At 37.2% G+C, this 19027-nt stretch overlaps 1 protein-coding gene across 2 annotated transcripts in view; it reads right to left on the reverse strand.

The window, feature by feature from the left end:
- LOC113238963 (ubiquitin carboxyl-terminal hydrolase 8) overlaps window positions 1-19027 on the reverse strand; it is a 51544-nt gene that overhangs the window by 24096 nt on the left and 8421 nt on the right. For both annotated transcript variants that reach the window (XM_026475831.1, XM_026475832.1), the window contains exons 6-13: window positions 18637-18778; window positions 15803-15921; window positions 15590-15709; window positions 14395-14520; window positions 13516-13630; window positions 9506-9702; window positions 7995-8087; window positions 7383-7496 (exon numbers count right to left, since the gene is read on the reverse strand). In XM_026475831.1, the coding sequence (XP_026331616.1) occupies window positions 7383-7496; window positions 7995-8087; window positions 9506-9702; window positions 13516-13630; window positions 14395-14520; window positions 15590-15709; window positions 15803-15921; window positions 18637-18778 (1026 nt within the window). The remainder of the gene's footprint in view (window positions 1-7382; window positions 7497-7994; window positions 8088-9505; window positions 9703-13515; window positions 13631-14394; window positions 14521-15589; window positions 15710-15802; window positions 15922-18636; window positions 18779-19027) is intronic.

Below are 19027 nucleotides of genomic sequence, written 5' to 3' on the forward strand. Positions count from 1 at the left end.
AAAAATATAATTTAAATGTCAAAGTGCCGTTATTGATTAAAAATTTGCCTAAACAACTTGAACAGGAAACTAATGTTAAGAAGAACATTTCCAGAAAACTTTAAATTATTAAAATTAAATGTAAATATTTAAATTTATGTAATGTGCGCGTACCGTTTACGTATGTATATTCGCTTGCATTTATGTATATACATACATACAGGTGTATGTGTTGTCAGGATGTGTATGCGTATGTATAATTGTTTGTGTTTTTGTGTATTTTTATGTGCATTCTTATTATTATTATCCTTACTAAGTAATGTCTATGCTCGTCTCATTGCTATGCACTCCGTAAAAATTAAACCGACTGTATACATCACTGTTTCTTCTTTCGATTCTACCCACGGAAGAAAAAAACAAATGGAAATGCCTTAAGCCTCGATTACTATTAGAACCGATGTTGCCAAAACTCACACATTCTTAACTAGAAACACTACAAAATCTTAAAACAATATCTTAATTGTTAATATAATTTAAACTTTATCCTGTTTGCATAACGTTGAAAATTAAATACCCTCAATACCTATTATTACAAGTTACCGACGTTTTGACATTATATTGAAATTATCTAGCGTTTAATTGCTAAACGACGACGAATTGGAGTTTTTAATTTAGTTCTCAAAAAAAGAAGCGACCATATACCAGGGGTATAAGTTTTGCTTTCGTTTCTTGTAACAAAAAAATGATCTTTCTCAAACCTAGTCAGACGCTAAGTAACCACTTCTATTGTATTTATTGTTCTGTGATTCTACCTGTCAGACAACTAACATACACTGAGACACGCACAAAGCATCACAGTAAACTCTTGCGTGCTTGCCTTCATTCCCTGACTCACGCTGTAACATCACACCACTCACACACACACACAAACACATTTTTTCTTTATTCTAATAATTAGACATAGCGCTGAGCGATAAATTGGCGGTATTGGGAAAAACTTATTTTAAGTTTATAAAACACAGTTGTTGGTGTATATGTAATTGTATTAGTATTATATATAAATAAATAACAAAACAAAAATTTTGAGGGTGTCAGATGCAATGGCAGTACCCTTCAGATCTTTGTGATTTAAAGCTCTGAGACTTGCAACTGTTTTGGATTGGCGTGACACTTATCACGCCCACGACTTGTTCGTCCATCACTTGGTAACATAATAATTAGAACTTTTTTATTAAGAAAAAAAAAAACCAACCTCAAAAGTACGTCTATCGCATTGACTTACAATTATATGGACGTCGGGTCCGCGCTAAAAAGTGTCCGCACTTGTAAGGCGCTAAAATCGTATACAGAGCGCGACACTCCGCTTTAGTCTTCATTTGTTGTACTGACAGCGCGATACTGCGATGACATTACAATTTAAATTTCGAATAGGTTGACTTGGGACATTTTTTTCGTGGTTTTTGTATTAGACCCGTCGTCCATTTATTTGTAAGTCAATGGTCTATCGGCTTTTTTATTGCAATTACATCTATTTGGTATCGGTTAACGGAAAGTGCGCAAAACAGGTTTCAACCCCTTGTTTGCCACCCTTAGAGGTGAAATATGTTCTTTAAATTGAAATGGGACCAATACTGAGGTATCCTCTTTTTAACAAAAAGAGAATCCTCAAAATTGGTTCACAAATGTCGAATTAAGAACCTCCATTTTTAATGACGGTTAAAAAAGAATCATCATCAAATTCATCGAAGCCTGTTCAAATAATTCCTGTTTCGGTGTAAAGTTTTCTTTCGCCCACACACTTACTGAAATGTGTATTATCTCAAATTGCATGGAATATAGGGCTTGCTAAGTGGAGTACATTGCAAAGAAGTAACCCTTTCGCGTGATTGACAGGCCATCTGATAACCTCGAACCGTGCGCGCCCCTGACCTTTGACCTTAGCTTTCGCTCCGCGTATATATTCTTATACGTACACTTAGACGTCAGATTTAAACGGTGAATTGCCTAGTTCCATCGCTGTGCGCAATTTTGATCTAATCTAATATGACTGCAGTGTTAGTGCATTGCGCATACAAATGTGTTTCTACACTTTTTTGCCTATTTTGTATTATTTTATTGTACAAAATAATAGCTTGGAACGTGATCACAGTAGCGTCTGCCAATCAAGGTGTAAAGTGAGTGAAGGCAAGACAACACGGTCGATTGAACACACTAGCTGTGTATGATGTCACCTGAACTATTTAATAGTCTTAATACGAACCAAACCTAGTAAGGAACATATTGTTGAAAATATTTTTTTTATTGGAATCCTACTCTCATAGTAAGTGCTCGCTAAATGGCGGTGACACCCGCTTAAAAATTTTACAATATTTTCGGGACAGCACCGAGTTTTGACATTTTTCAGAGGAATGTGCCCTATTATACTGTACTAATTAGTACAAGAGTGACTGAACAATGTGGATGATTTGAAATGTAATTTGCTTACAAGATTTTTTATTTAATAATTACAAGGTGACGTATGAACAAGTCATGCGCCTGATGGTAAGCTACACACCTGTCCATAACAGTTACAGTGCCACCCACAGCTTTAAATTGCGAAGATCTGTGGGGCACTGAAACTGCGCCCGTCACCCAGAGACGTAAGTTGGCAAGTCCCATGTGCCTGTAATATGACCAGCGCTCTTACCCTTCAAAACCGATTTACAAAGAGAAAGAGAAATACCTCGAGTTTCTTGCTCATTCTTCTCAGAGAAATCTGCCCTACGAATGAGTGCAAGAGTTTGATCAAGGTGATGATTTCAAATGTAATTTGCTTACAAGATGATTTGGGTTGACGCAATGTGGCGTTTTGTTTGTCCATGAAACACACAGTGGCGTCTGGTTTGATATTCACCACTGAGAACTTTTAACCGACTTCAAAAAAAAAAAGGAGAAGGATTTCAAATTCAACTACACCTTTTTTTTGTATATATGTTACTCAACTTCAACTTCAACTTTTGTGTCTATGGCTCCGTCGTTTTGCGCGACGATTTTGCCAATGTCAGGGTTGAGAGACATGTGTAGCGGTAGTGAGACAGATTGCCGGTTATTAAAATACTTCGGCGGTTTTTATTCACAATGACGGTTATATGTATATATATTTTAATGACATTACAAAAATATAATTTGAGAGCTCATGTTATTTTCTTTCTTTTAGAAACGTTGTAGGAAGTTTTATTTAGCGGGAAATAAAAAATAACATCGTTTAGTAAAACAAAGTTAGGCGTCGTTTTCGTTCAATAACAAACTGATTACTCCGGCAATTTGTGAACCGATTTTGATAATTGTATTTTTGTTGTAAAGACCGTGCCGCTCAGAAGCGAACCCATTGAAATTTGAAGAATATATTCCACCTCTAAGGGTAGCAAACTAGGGGATGAATGACTTTTGAGGTCGGTTTTTTTAGTACTCTGTACTGAGATTATTTAATAGAACAATAAGTGCGCATTTGATCTCCATGTCACGTGATGGTAAGTGACACAAACCTAAACTAGCCAAGTTATAGCTTTCGTGGAATATCTATAATCCGCAGGCAGGGAATTCCACTCCCTAGCCTATCGCCGGAAACCTGGGAATATCCACAACATCTAGACTAAATGGTACGTGTCGTACGGTATCCTAGAATATTAGGCATGAAAAAGGATCAGTACCGCAGAAGTCGTTATAAGAAACACCAGGTGCTGGTTACATATTCACCATGTGTTTAGGAAACAATGATTTTCTGGCGGTGTACGGGAGGGCGACATGAATTAACTTCGTTACCCACCTTGCAACGAGAGACTCGCGAACATCGGCACTCGAAACTACGAACACTCTACCCGCAAATCTGAAGTGTTACGAACGAAATGTGTTGACCCGAAATGTTTTGAAATACCCAACTGAATCTTTTTATTATGAATTAATTTTACAGATGATCTTTTTTTTCTTCAAAAAAACTTACTTATACAGTGTGTCCGGGATGTAGTGCAAAAGCTTTCAAATGACACCAAAATGTAGGGCAACCAAGTCCGAGAACCCATCTTGCAGAAGCAAGGGTAAGTTTCTCAATTTAAAAATTAAAGTGGCTGTATTTTGAAGGGGATTAGGAAGCGATCCTCATAAGGGGGTTTATTTTTTGATAAAATTTACCATAGTTTACGCCCTTAAAGTTTTTGAACTACATCCCAGGACACACTGTATTTTTATATTGAACATTCCGGCGTTTAACTTTTATTATTATTATATTTAACTGCCTCTGTGGCCGAACGGTTACCATGCCGGACTGCTCGCAGAGATCCCCGGGTTCAATTCCCGGGCCGGAAGAAATATTTGTATGGCCTACATTTATTTCTCTCGTGAGTTGGGGTGTAATTTGTGGTTGGCTGTGTGTGTGTCAATGGCACCCGCTACACAGGGTTTCCCTAGTGCGGGGCTATGTTGAGTGTATGCGTTATTATTATTATTATTGCTTGACATCGTATTCTGAAATGTAATATTATGGCATTCGTAATATGAAATGGAAAATTCTATTCTTGTAGCGGCCCACACAGCGGGCGCGTGGCAAGGTGCGTGTCTGACTGTCTATTGAAGGATTTCGGTAAAGCGTAAACACGTGTTTCTTTTAACTACTCGTTATTACTATTGTATTAGGCGATATTTTATAGACGCCTTTTTAATTTCGTTACTGTATAATATTAACGTTTTCGCATTAAAAATTATTAGTGTCATTATCATTTCAAGACCAGACACGCAACTTTTTCATTACCTTTACTCGATCGCCTGAAGAATGCGTGCACTGTTAACATAGTCTAGGGTATTAACCCTAATGCACTGGATTTGCAGTGGCGGGTCACTGTAAGGCGCGAGGCGAGGCGGGGGCGGGGCGGGGGCGCGGCGGCGGAGCAAGGTCGGCACCCGCACTAATGCTAAGCCGGCAAACAACGTGCTCGTATGTTGGGTCGTCACGAGTCGCGCTTATAGGTATCACCGACGCACTTTGATTGTCGCGTCGGGGTGGTTAATTTACACATTAGCTGATTTGTCAATATTGTAATCTTTTTGTGCATTTCCTTCCACGAGGACGATATTGGACAGTAAGATGATTTATTGTTTATGGATATTGTAGATTCAATTGAAAAAACTGAGCAGAGTTGTTGTATAAATGTGCCACCACCCACGACCCCTCTAAGCTTTGGGTAATAATCTAAGCCGGTTTGATGCGGGTTAGATAGAAAAACACTTTATTCACTAAACAAATAATAAATGACACAAATACAGATTTGCCTGCCTCCATGGTCGGGTGATTTGCACACCGGTTTTTATGGTATCGCCATCTCTGAGGTCCCGGGTTCGATCCCGGCCGGTTCAGTTTAGAAACTAATTATGTGGTCTCGGGTCTGGGTATTCGTAGTACCGTCGTTGTTTCCGATTTCGATAACACAGTTCTTTCGCAAATTACCTTGGACAACATTATAATGATGTTGTCTAACATATTTATATTATTTAGATTAAGCACAAAAGTAATGACTTTTCATTACTTGTTTAAAGCTAAATAAGAACGAAAAAGATCAATAATGAAAAATTAAACGTCGTTGCGAGATTTCGAACAACTATTTTTTTCAATTACATCATTAATATTAATAGAAAATATGACCATATGTCTCTGAATTTCGATCTAAGTTAAAATGGCACCCAATCTGTTCGGTTCGGCTGCACTTGATAAAAAATGAAATGATTAAAACAGTGCAATGTTAAAAATGTTTTGTTAACGTATACGATAGCGTTGCGATATCTTAAATTGTCCAAGAATTGTTATTTACACTTTCTTTGTACAAAAAATAATTAACGGGGTGAGGTGGGTGAGGAGCTCGCTCGCTAATGAGTAATACGAAATGGCGCCTCTCGACACGGTAAATTAATTCTGAACTGAGATTTCATCCGGATAACACCAAAAGTGGACAGCCCTTCACCCCTGAATCCACTTCCCGTCGTAGAATCGGCTTTTCATTTGGAATCTTCGATCAAATCAGTCATAACGAGCGCGCACACAATCCGACTTCGCAGTAATATGTACATTTGTCTTTATCTTCTTAACAAAATCCTACACTACCCCTAGCTTCCTCACAATCTACGTTCCCATTTTACTCTCTTACCCCGGCCCAAAACGAACCTATAAGAGATCTCTCCTAATATACAACAATACAACACAATATGCTTTATTTCTCTCAATAAGGTTATAGTTACAGTGTATGAATACATTAAAAATACAATTATTAATTACAAAAAAATAAAAATAACAACTATCAAGTGCCTTAGTGTCTGCTGGAGTCTGTACTAGGTTGGATACCTGTGTTACAGATCACCAGTCTCACTCCCTCTTAGTGTAAGAAAACGCGACATTAACTTAATACAAAAATACAAATAAATTACAAAATAAAGCATAGGTTATCTAGTGCAAAAATGTGTGTGTGCGTGTGTGCGTAAGTGGGTGTGTGTGTGCGGGTGTGTGTGTAATTTACTCTGTAGTTTGTCAACATTTACCTAAGACAGATGTAAAACAATAGATCTTGGTTTACACCGTTTTTATGTAGATACAACTTCCGCCTCTAGTGATGGTATTTAAAAATTTAATATACCAATGATTATTATTAGTCACAGAAACCCAACTACGTAAACATTTGTAAATTACTGTATTTAATAATCTTATACGGAAACTGTATTATTAGCGATGCTTCACATTGAAGCCGTCGGACTTCGCGACGTTGCACTAAAATGAGCAAATGCAAGTTAAACTTATTATCTACAAGATAAGGGAACATTTAATTGAACAGAAAATTAAAACGAAACTGCAGCAAGCGGCGGCGGGCTGCAGTAAGTGCACTTTACAAAATACAACAATATACTATAGAACATACTAGAGTATAGATTTCTTCATTGACATAGCAATAAATGGACGTCGGGTTCGCGCTAAAAAGTATCCGAACCTATAGAGCTTTAAATTGCAAACAACGCGTGGCAGTTTTTACAAAACAGAGTTAGACTATTTTCTTAAAAAACCACAGCAATCATCGTGTTTCGGCTACGATCCGATTCCCATCGCTGACTTTTGCACTTGGTGCAGACCGGACGCACTCAATTGACTTGGATGTATATACTCGTAAACGTAATGTACTCTTAATTTTGGTAATATTTTGTTTATTTTTATTTGAGACTGATACTGTTAAGAAGTGAAAGGGAAATAATTTACAACTATATAGTTCACAAGGTAAAGAAAACAATAAAGTACGCAGCTCTGAATTAATTTCGTCTCCATCCATTCACAACATCCATTAACAGTGCCACGCCAATGCACCTTCAAGCTGTAAGGTAATAAGAGTGGAACTCACGGGTGCGGTGCCGTAGGGCTCGAAGTCGTGCACGCGTTCCGGTGGCGCCGGGGGCCGAGGCTTCGTGCTGCGGTCGAAAGTTGGCACCTGAGGCTCCTCTTCATCCGAGTTGCCCTGGCATCATACCGACTCATTAGATTAGAAACGAAATCTTCTAAAAGAGGACGGGGTCTGGGAGATCAAATTGATTTGATTTAGTTAATTTAAAATGGTCCAATGAAATAGTTTGTTTTTTATTTCTTTTATGTCTTTTATTTTACGTCATCAATATGTTTTGTACACTAAATTGTAAGAATGTTGGTTCGAATCCAGCCGGATCGGAGGAAGTTTTCTTTGGATTATAATTATCAGAAACTAGTGAAGAAATTTCACAAAAATAATTGAATATCATGATGGTCAAACATCGCGAGTTTCAATAAACTTAAATATTAAATAATACTTGTTGTACCTTAGTAAAATAATGCGTGTGTAATTTCATATTGTTTATGGACAGGTATGAATTTGTTAATGAACATAGGATAAGGTAGCGCAGTCCATCGAAGTTATCTGTTCTTGTTTATTACGAAATTGACGAGCTTGTGAGCAAGATGGAGTGTTATGAAATAGACTTACCGATCCGTTGGCGATGTTTGGTGAAGATAGTGAACGAACTAATCCTGTGGGGCTGTCCACTGGCGACGACATGTACGTGTCGCCGTCTTCGTCCTAGAAACCATGAAATATATTTTAATCATGGTCTAGTCACTTTTTATATAAGGATTGGGTTCGTAGTGAAATTTATTAATCACTTTTTGTGTTTTAGTTTCGTAATATTGACAACTTGTACAGCGTTTCTTGTGTTTACAAGACGAACTAATAGAATTTTAAGTTACGGTACAGGTCTGTTCCACGGATCTAAATAGAATGACGCAGGGGACTTTCAAAACTTCTCATTTTATATAGACCGATTTGTTGATTAGGTTTTTTAATGATACGAATCTTCGTAATTATTTGTAAATTTAATAGTAAGATGTGCTCATAGGTAACCATACTAATTACTTGGTTGGTATTACTGATTGGCAAAAACGTGCTTGATCTATATAGACACTTTTGATGTTTATATGCAGATGCAGTTTTTCCACCCACTTTAAAGTTACTCAAATGATTCGATTCATCCGAAGAAGAGAGTACGATGTGATTATATAGCCAGAAGAGGATAACTACGTTACGAGAATAATTTTGTTATTCAAACAATGTATTTTGAGAATTTATATATGTTATTTCGTTTCGGAAATACAAAATCGAACAACGGTCGATCTGACATTCACAGCGCAGAAGAACGAACGAAATGTACTATGTTCTGAGAACAAGTAATCTTATACATAGATCTTTGTTCTACGGATGAGTCGATTTGAGTGAGAGGGATTGTTTGCTAAGAGACGAAAAGTGAAATGGAAATGTCTTTATTATCTTTGACAAAGAGCACTAATACCTATATATCTATGGACCTCACATGTTTTTGAATGTAGTTTCAGTATTGAAACTGTGTTGTGGAGCACTAGGCTCTCATCTCTTGTAAAAACATCACACGAGTGTTGTAATGTCTAATTACGTACAGTTACACATACTGCTTTATTTATATATGCAAATATTTAAAGCTCTCTATGATGTGTTCAGGAATCGTATGTTACGACTGGCGAAATAGCGGTAAATATAGACTTTCTCACGCATGTCACACAACCTCAGTTTTTATGTAATTCATAGACAAACAACTATCGTATATTTAATGTCGAATAAAACTTCATCTCGACTGATATTAGATTTGAGGTCGAATGAAATTGTTTTGTTTTTCAGAGATGTTCGAAATTTGAATGTAATCTAACAAAACAGTTTACCTTTATGCTGGTCGTAATTTGCGGTTTTTGGATACATCATAGAGGGTTCATGATATGTGCGTAGATAAACAGCTATAAAAGAATCGAGTTCTTAGGATTTCGCGATTGTTACACATGGGAAACGAAACTTTTTTTTTGTTGGTTGGTTTTTTGTTGTGTTGGTTTGTTTGAAAAAACAAATAAACGCGATTTAAATCCAAGTGTAGTATTTGAGTGAGTGTTTGTGTAGTATTTGAGATGGTTACGTACGACATTGCGGTTCTTGTCGAATTGTGGTTTGCGCTTGTCGCGCGCCTCGGCCAGCTTGCGCTTGCGCTCGGCCTCCATGAGCTCGCGCCGGCGGTCGAGCTGGTCGCGCTGCGAGGTCACCGCGGCGATGCGCGCGCGCGACGCGGCCACCTCCCGCGCGGTCATCGCCTTCTCCGCGATCAGACGCTGCCGCTCCACTGCAACAACACACACATACTTGCTATAGCAACTGACACCTCGAGGCACATTTTGGGGCTACTAATCTCCAGCTAACGTAATCGACATTTATAACTAAACTAAAATTAAATTAAACAGGCACTAGTGTACATTTTCTAATAAGTAAACTCAACTATAGCGTTTTGTTTACGATTTTAATTAAAAATTATTACAAAATCGAAAAGGAACGAAGCTTCAACATAGTGCTGTTTTTCAGTCTCCACCTGTGTTCTCTATCGACGTTGTCGGAACATAATTCTGAACAAAAGGTCTACTGCAAAACAAACGTCGTTAATCTAACTTAAATCTATTTATTTACTGACTTTTTAATTAAACTATTAACATGTCGGATCACCGAAACGAAATCTACAACTCCATAGATTTTTTTTATATCTTATTTAGTTTCAGTTTTATTCTTAAACAAAATCAAGGTAATTTTTGCTTATCTCTCATATAAATAATACCAGTCGCAGTCATTGTTTTCAGAATATTCTATGAGCCTAAAGACCTATAGCACAGTTGAAGCTCCAACCATCACACATAACAGATGCTTTGGTTTACAACATAACGTTATATAATATTATTACAGAGAATTAACATTTTCTGTCAACAATAAAACTTTTAAGTTCCAATATCTCGAAAATTACCAAAACGCAAATACGCCAGTAATGAAAACAAAGTGAATTTACGCCTTTTACTCATTAAAGTAGGCAAATACGATGCCTTCCAATCACTATGATCCTGAAAAATATTTTCAATGCTTGATACAGTAATCTAACTTAATACAGTCACACTCATTACATATCCGCACCCCATCCTCACTTACACACACTACACAATTCACATATCTCCAATTGCCATAAACTTTATTTCAAATTTATATTCCAATTGTTAAATTACACTATTTTTTACCAGTGACAACTTCGCCACGAGTACGTGTTTCTCATTGTAACTATTTCTTCACAAAGGCAAAACACATAATTTTACACGGTTTAAACCCAAAATTCCCACAAATATTGTGAAAGAAAATAAATAAACAATTATTAATAAACACACAACTAATACTGACAATGTGCAACATTGCGTCCAACTTTGGGCACGTGTAAAATTTATAAATACGGTCAAAGAATATTTACAAATTCACTTATCGAGAAAAATAAAAACATATGTAGGTAGACAAAAAAAAACAAGCGAACAGATATACGACACGGCATAGCGCACTAAATGAGGCAATGACACATTCAGAATGTAACACGTAAGAATGTCACATGTAAGTATATTTTTCTATTCTTTTTTTTTATATTTTAGTAATAGCATGGACCAACAAATCAAGAAGGCTGCTAATAGCAATCCAAGACGACATAGTCGGTAGAAGTGGCCATTATTACAATGGCAGATAATGTAATGCATTATTCTTACGCAATGTATAACTCATTGTCGAAGTATAGCTTAGTATATTGACAAGCAAGTATACAATAAATAATTATCACTAATTACAGGTGTCTTACCACGGCATGAGCACCTTGTGACTCTCCGATTTGCCTGAACAGTCGTTCGCTTCATTGTCACGAGTTGACTGGACAGCGGGAGATGACAACTTTAAGAACAGACATAATTATCTGTCTACCGTCTTTTTTTCTTTCGACGACTACCTTCATTTCGATTATTTATGGCGTTACCATGTCACTCACTTTTTTCCCACAAACCACTTTCACTGTATCCACACGAGAAAATGAAGTCGAAGTGTTTTTTTAAATTATTGTAACACTAATTTAAAACCATTTTCAAGGTTAAACGTTTGGTAAATTTGTGTATAGTGACGTTCCGTCGACATCCTACTAACAAAAGATAGTCTTAAATAAATCATCAATGCGATTCATTACAGTAATAAATAAACCTTTACGATACTAGGCATTTAAAATTCATGTAGGTATATTTATTTTTCCTTTTCAGATTCATTCGACAGAACAAACCAGTCAGGATGCAAGCGTTTAACGAAGTCGACACTTCTTTAACTAACGAAGACTTTTATAATGTACTAATGGATTCAAGAGGCAATGTGAAAACCACCCTCTTTTTACTCGTTCAAAAATGTATTTGATGTAGATACTCAGTCACTTCTATTACCAAGCTGCAGCATTTTATACCTCAAGATTTCAAGCCGAAGCTATCACTAAACTACAATTTTTTTTATTACTAGAATTCTGAAAGTATTTTTTAATTATTTACTTTTTACACTAATTAGCTATGAAATTAAGATTAAATGTTTGAAAATGACAATATATATATTTTATACTTCTTCCATTTATACGAAGCATAACCATTAAATATATTTTATTATGTGTAATAGAGCTATGGCAAACAGTTCTGCATCACATTCAATACATCCAATACCATACCATCTTATCTGTAACTGTAATTTCTCTCATATTTCAATTTCATTACAGCATTCAATTCAATTAGCATTTAAAAATATTTTCACTGCCAGTATGAGTTACTTTTCCTTCTGAGACTTCTTCAGAGACCGAATTATTAACAGAAGAGGATAAAATATCTACCGAACCATTATTTCCATCACCCCTACACTGCTTTGTAGTCACAAGACACGAAATGGTCTGCTATTGTACTTCTAAATCCACAATATTGTACTTCGAAACCGCAAACTTGGGTTTCTGTTTCTTCAAAAACCTATACGGAACCACAGGTATTGCTCTGTGTTTGAGCATCGAATGACAAATTACTTTTCTTTGCAATTGTTTGTTTTGGGAAAACTTTTCTCCTAAGCCCTCCACTTCACTTTACCATATCCATTTTTAGTACTTATAACGCGTAAATTAATGACAATAGACTCAAGATCTTAATTAATAGATACAAAAAAGAAATGGCGAACGTGCTCATGTAGAAGCAGAAAATAATATCTATTATATTATCCAACTCTAAATACATTGTGTCTCGTGTTAGATGTATCCAATATATCCAATTTACCAGAATTAATTATATAATAATTTAGATTAGTTCGCTTCCTTAATTGATCCTTCAGACAACAGAACTTCATTATTTTTAAACTTTTAAACTTTATTAGGAATGCTTGTTTACAAACTCTTATGCTCAAATTTCAAATTCTAGCACTGCCGTGTCAAACCAAAGAATACACTGGAATGTCACTGAAGGTGTTTTGATTTAACAGGGCTCATATGATTTCTCTAGGCCTAATCTATACCCTCACATTTCAATTTTTGAGGAACAAGTGTTTTTGAATGAGATATTAAAAACTAAAATACACTGCAACTTTTAAAATTTTGAAATCATTTTGACACACCGCGGTACGCTGCAATCTTTTTATATGACAATTACGCGCGCGAAATGCAGAACTTACGTGTGGCGAAGTGCCAGTGTTAGCGAAAACTCTCAGATCGCGCAAATGTCTCAGGAGCAGGGGTCCACTAATATTTGTCGCGGCTCAAATTTTAACAATAAAAAACGACATTCTATCGTGATAAACCAAAACATTGCAAGGTTCAATAGAGTGTTTTGTAATTTCATAACAAGAATCTTTCGGTTGTTAACGAGGGAAAAGAAATTTATTCGTTTTTCTATAGAAATAACTCACTCGCCAAAGTAAAATCATAATGGCTAGAAAGATTTCTTTAATATCTAATGTACAACGTAAGTTAAATATATCTTTTTATGGTATTAACCTCAAAAGATACAAAAAACCGAAAAATCCTTCTCAAAATCCTGTTTTTGATATTACAGTGTTTTGGCTTTACCAGTTATCAAATAAAACTTCGTACCTTCTTCAGACTCGGAGTGAGTAGCGGTGAGGTCATCGCTAATCCGTTCGGCTTCCTCGCGATCGCGACGTTGATACTCTTCCAACTGGTCGCGCAACTGCTGATTCTCTTGTTCCTGTTTCACAGTTAAAGGACGTATACTTTCAGCAGACAACACCAACCAACCACATATCCTAATGCTAGATAAAAATTCCTCTAAGAGGAGAGTTCAAGGGTTGTGAACTTCCCTCAACATGCAAATTTCATTGTAACATACACACAACACCTCGTACTTTTCTATTGCATAAGTGGTGTATATTACAAGATTCCATAGATTATGTGCGATTTAGAAGTACTTATTGGTCTCCTATAAAAACAGCATTTAGATATTTTGAGTTTCATTTTCTATGCCTAATTTCGGTGGCAACTTTTATTATTTAAGTATTTGAGTCGCCTTACTTTCTCAAACTCGTATCTTAAAGCACACAATAACTGAAATGCAAAAAATGCATTGTATATTACAAATTTGCAGGCTGATTTTACATCGCGTTTCCTTCATATTCACACACTGGCTTTAACGTATTAGAAATTAACACCCTTGATAAGAATTTTAAAATAAATAGAAATCTCGTCTCCTGTATAACTATTCTTTATAAGATACGAGATTGAGCAAATAATCGACATTAAATAATACTTCATATATTCTAGATCATTTGAATAATAAAAATTGTCACCGAAATTAGGCAGAGAAAACTAACCTGGAAGTTATCCATTTGCCTTGGGTTCAAGGGTAGGAAGCTCCAAACGTATACTAATGGTTTATAATACCAACATGAAAACAAAAAGTGGTTGCACCACACTTGCGTGGCTGATGGCGTCACGTCTAAAGGTACCACCTACCATGTCGTATTGCTTGTTCTCGAGCTGCATGAGCTGCGAGATGATCTCTTGCTCGCGCAGCTGATACATGACGCGCAGCTCGTCGCGCTGCTCGGCTTCGCGCTGCAGCCGCACGCGCTCCCAGTCCTATTGCCGAAAAACAACAATGTTATTATTATAACATAAACGCTGAGTTTGTAATGTTAATTTTGTTTGAAATTATGAATGACTAAATGAAATTATTTATTTCCATTCCATTTAATCATAATACAATCATATGTAGGCACCGGTTTAGGTCGTTTAGCAGTGGCGACATCCAGGCAGTCATAGTATTTGATCATATACAAACAGACTGGATACTAAATGAGAATATTGAAACACTGTAAATTTTATAGCCATCTTCCTTCTGTCAGGCTCCAGTGAAAAACCAGCGCTAACTCTTTGCACAGCATTAAACTAAGCTGGCTAGTCTTTACGGCTATATGTTGTTCAACACATTTGCACATAAATAGTACGACCGCGTTCAAGTTAAGTTGACTATAATGCCCCAAATAAAAGCCTCGGCTCTTGTTTCTTCTCATCACAGCCTACTGTAAGTAGGCGTCATAAGAAGAAAATAGGGCGGTACGGGTTTTACGATCCTCGACTCCCGAGCTTCTAATAGAGTTTCATTCATAATTCGTTATTTACCGTCTTTAATACACAATGTAATATTTTTTTCTTGGCACTGTGGTGTGTGGTGTGGTGGCACCTAACATTTTCTTTGAAAGAAAAAGAAAGATAATGGCACGTTCAATTAAGCGATTTGTCGTACATTACATATGTAAATATAAATAAGTCGGTATATTTTATTCTTATTATATATTGTAATTCGTCGAATAAAATAATTTAAATATTTAAGTAACCACACAAAATATAAGAACAAGCAAGAATAAAAATTGATGAGGTGTAAATTCAGAACCCATCCGAAGATATTTTCCTTTTAATAAAACAAACTGATGTTTTATAGTTCAACTGTTTTTCTTTCATCTACCATTTTCATATCATACCATTTTCATCGCTATAGTGAGGTGAAAAGTTGCGTGTTTCCCTCGGCAGCAAAGTTGTTTTGCGTCTCGTGCCTTGAAACCTTCGCTACGCTCAGGATTCTATTTTTGAACCACGAGCGATGCTCGTGCTATTTCTTTTTTGGCAACAGCACGAATTTCATTTTTACCTGTTCGGCCTCGATGCGCTGCAGCTGCAACGTAAGCGAAGTGTCCGCGATGCGCTCCTGCTGCTCCAGAATGCGCTGCATGCCGCGAGCGCGTTCCTCGTACACCTGCACCGCTGCAGCCTGTCGACGCGTACGCCACAATCAACATAAAAATGGTAACTACTAGTATTTTGAAAAGCGGGTCGTTAAACAGCAGGGCAAGAAATAACGAACCTTGCTGGAGCGGTCGACGACCGGCTCGCCGGGCTTGCCCGCGCGCTGCGGTGGCATCGACACCGGCGGCTGCAGCGGCGTCGCAGGCGGCTCCGTCCACGTCGGATAGTCGATGTCACCTGTTCACATTCATATAGTTACAGTATCTGGTACGTATTCCGGATAATCGCTAAGGTCTGTAGAGCGCTTGGAGAAGATGGACGCCGCATCCACGCATCACGAGTTTTATATTTATTTTAATACCCTTCGTTTTAATATCCCACAATACGGGTTCAGCACGAAAACAATATAAAAATATCAGTTCTAGTTCATTTATCCAATCCACGGCCATTTTAAGCAGGTTCAAAACGTCAGCAATAAAAATGCAAACTCAACCGTCGGCGGCACTTGCTTATCGGTAACCAAAATTCACACATTTTTAATTTGAAACACAAAAAATCTTGATATTGATTGGTCTTAGCTTCAAATTTAAAAAGAAATAACTAGTTCTGGGTTGTTAATATTATCGAGTTCTTAGGTTTTCGCGATTGTTACACATAGACATAGCTGGTTGAAGACTGTATCACCTCAGTCACCCGTGACCATGGGACCTGTAAAGGGCCCGGAACGTCGGTTTGTTTGAAAAAACAAATATACGCGATTTAAATCCGGAAAAATAGTTTCATTTCCTATTTGTTAATATTGTTTAGACTTTACCCTGTGGGCATATCGTTCGAAGGTTCAATACCGTCAATACCGATTGTTGCAAGTTACGACGTTCAGGAGCAGGAGAGCACCTTGTGAAAGAGTTCGTCCAGGGAAGTACTGCCACCTTACCTATTCCTGCCGCCAAGCAGTAACGTCAGCATTGCTGTGTTCCGGTTTGGAACGGGTGCTAGTGAAATTACAGGCACCCACGGGACTTGTCAACTTATATCTCAGAGTGACGGGCGCAGTGCAATGCGCCTCATATCTTTGCGATTAAAAGCTTTGAGTGGTACTGCAGCTGTTATGGACAGACGTGTAGGTTACCATCAGGCGCACGACTTGTTCGTTCCGTCACTTGTTATTATACAAAAATAAATAAAAGTTTTGGTATTACATTGGATTTTCAATCAATGTAGCTATCTAGCGTTTAACTGCTGAACGTCACAGTGAATGGAGTTATTAATTTAGTTCTCCAAAAAGGAAGCGACCATATTGCAGAGGTATAAGTTTTACTTTCGTTTTTTGTAAAAAAAAAAATATTTCGATAAACAGAAAATTGAAAATTTATTGGAATAAGACTTTTCGATGACATGAATTACCACCACGGGTAATGTTTTCGGTGCGCCTCATTGACTTACAAATAAATGGACGACGGGTCTAATACAAAAACCACGAAAAAAATGTCCCAAGTCAACCTATTTAAACGTAGTGACATGTAAAGGAATATGAAAAAGCAAAACCGTTGAATTTAAATTGTAATGTCATCGCAGTACTGTCTAATTTTGCTTGCTTCGCTGTCAGTCGAACAAACGAAGACTAAAGCGTGAATGACGCTATGTATACGATTTTAACGCCCTATAAGTTCGGACACTTTTTAGCGCGGACCCGACGTCCATATGATTGTAAGTCAATGGTGCGTCTATCATTTTTTAGGATTTTTAGATAATTTGCACGAAAGAATGACACAACCATACCATACAAAGCGAAAATGGCGGACTGACCTCAAGTAGGTCTTCCGAGACCTACAGTTACGTCAGACGCTAACTAACCACTTCTACTGTATTTATTGTTCTGTGGTTTCGGCTATCGCCCCTCGTTGACTATGTCCTGATCGAAATTCGCGCAACTACTGTTGTGTCATCAATGCCATATACATCCCGCCAAAACTCAAGGTTTTTTTTTTTTTTTTTTATACTTGACAGGCAAATGACTCCACTCCACCTGATGTTAAGTGGAAAGTGGTATCCAAACGCGAAGGAACCTAGTGCAGCGATGGAATCCTCACTGCACTAGCCGCCTCCACCCTGCCTGCCTACAATATGCCTCTTCACGCCTCGTTTGAAGTCGGATGTATATGTTCCTTATATTGATTTACTGACATATCATTTGCAAATGCCTGACGAAAATGATTTCATCGTACTTGGTGACTATAATCTACCAACACTAGAATGGTACAAGTGTAACGCATATGCACTTGTACCATGAGGCCTGTAATAAGTAGTTCTCATTTATAACCGACTTCAAAAAAAGGAGGAGGTTCTTAATTCGTGTATGTTTTTTTTGTATGTATTTTACGCGATAACTCCGGTATTTGTGAACCGATTTTCATGATTCTTTTTTTTTTTTGTTGGAAAGAGGGTACCTCCATGTTGGTCCCATTTCGTTTTGAAGAAAATCATCCACCTCTAAGGGTGGTGGTGGTGAATCACGCATGAGCATTTATTTAAACCAGCCTTTATACATATATTTAAAAACAAATGAATAGTTGGATGAAATGGAAAAGTGCCAAAATAAATCGGATTCGAACTATTTAGTATCTATAGGAGATTTAAATCTGAGTCTAACTTGTATTACAGGAAATATATGAATAAAGTTCAAGACAGTATACATGATAATATTAAGTACTTTTGGACATATAGCATTTAAGAGCTCTTTAAATATATCCAACAGGCCTAACAGCAAAAATAAAGCTTTGGACTCATTTTCTGTACATTTGCAAATGTAAGTTAAGTCACTGATTTGCCGGGGGTACGAAAATACAAGCTTTCGAATTATATTTTTCTAATATTTTCCAACTTTTTCAATGGTTCAGTAATTTGAAATTTGAAACGTTTCGGAAAATCACCCAACGTCGCGAAGATACTCACTAAGCATGTCCTCCAGAAGCTCCTGCTGGCTGGGCGGGACGGCCTGTGGGTTGGTCGTTAGCGCGGGGTACTTCAGCATCCAATCCTCGTAGCCACCGTAGAGCGCCAACGGTGGCCGCGAGTACTGCACGTTGACGTCCCACTGTCGAACAAAACACACCCTTATCTCATATCACATTAGACATATTTCTATTTCAAGCCCGTTACAACCGATTTCGCTTTACAATAATGGAACACCAACACCGCTTTCACTGGAACCAAACGTTGTTCCCCAAGACATCGTACTCCTTAATTCCGGCCGTTCATACATTGGAATTTTATTAAGAAGTCAAAGTCAAAGTCAAAGTCAAAGATTATTTATTCCATAGGTAAAATAAATTTACACTTGAAA

Source organism: Hyposmocoma kahamanoa, unplaced genomic scaffold, assembly GCF_003589595.1.
Source record: "Hyposmocoma kahamanoa isolate Upper Pololo Valley unplaced genomic scaffold, ASM358959v1 98972, whole genome shotgun sequence".
Classification (NCBI taxonomy): Eukaryota; Metazoa; Arthropoda; class Insecta; order Lepidoptera; family Cosmopterigidae; genus Hyposmocoma; species Hyposmocoma kahamanoa.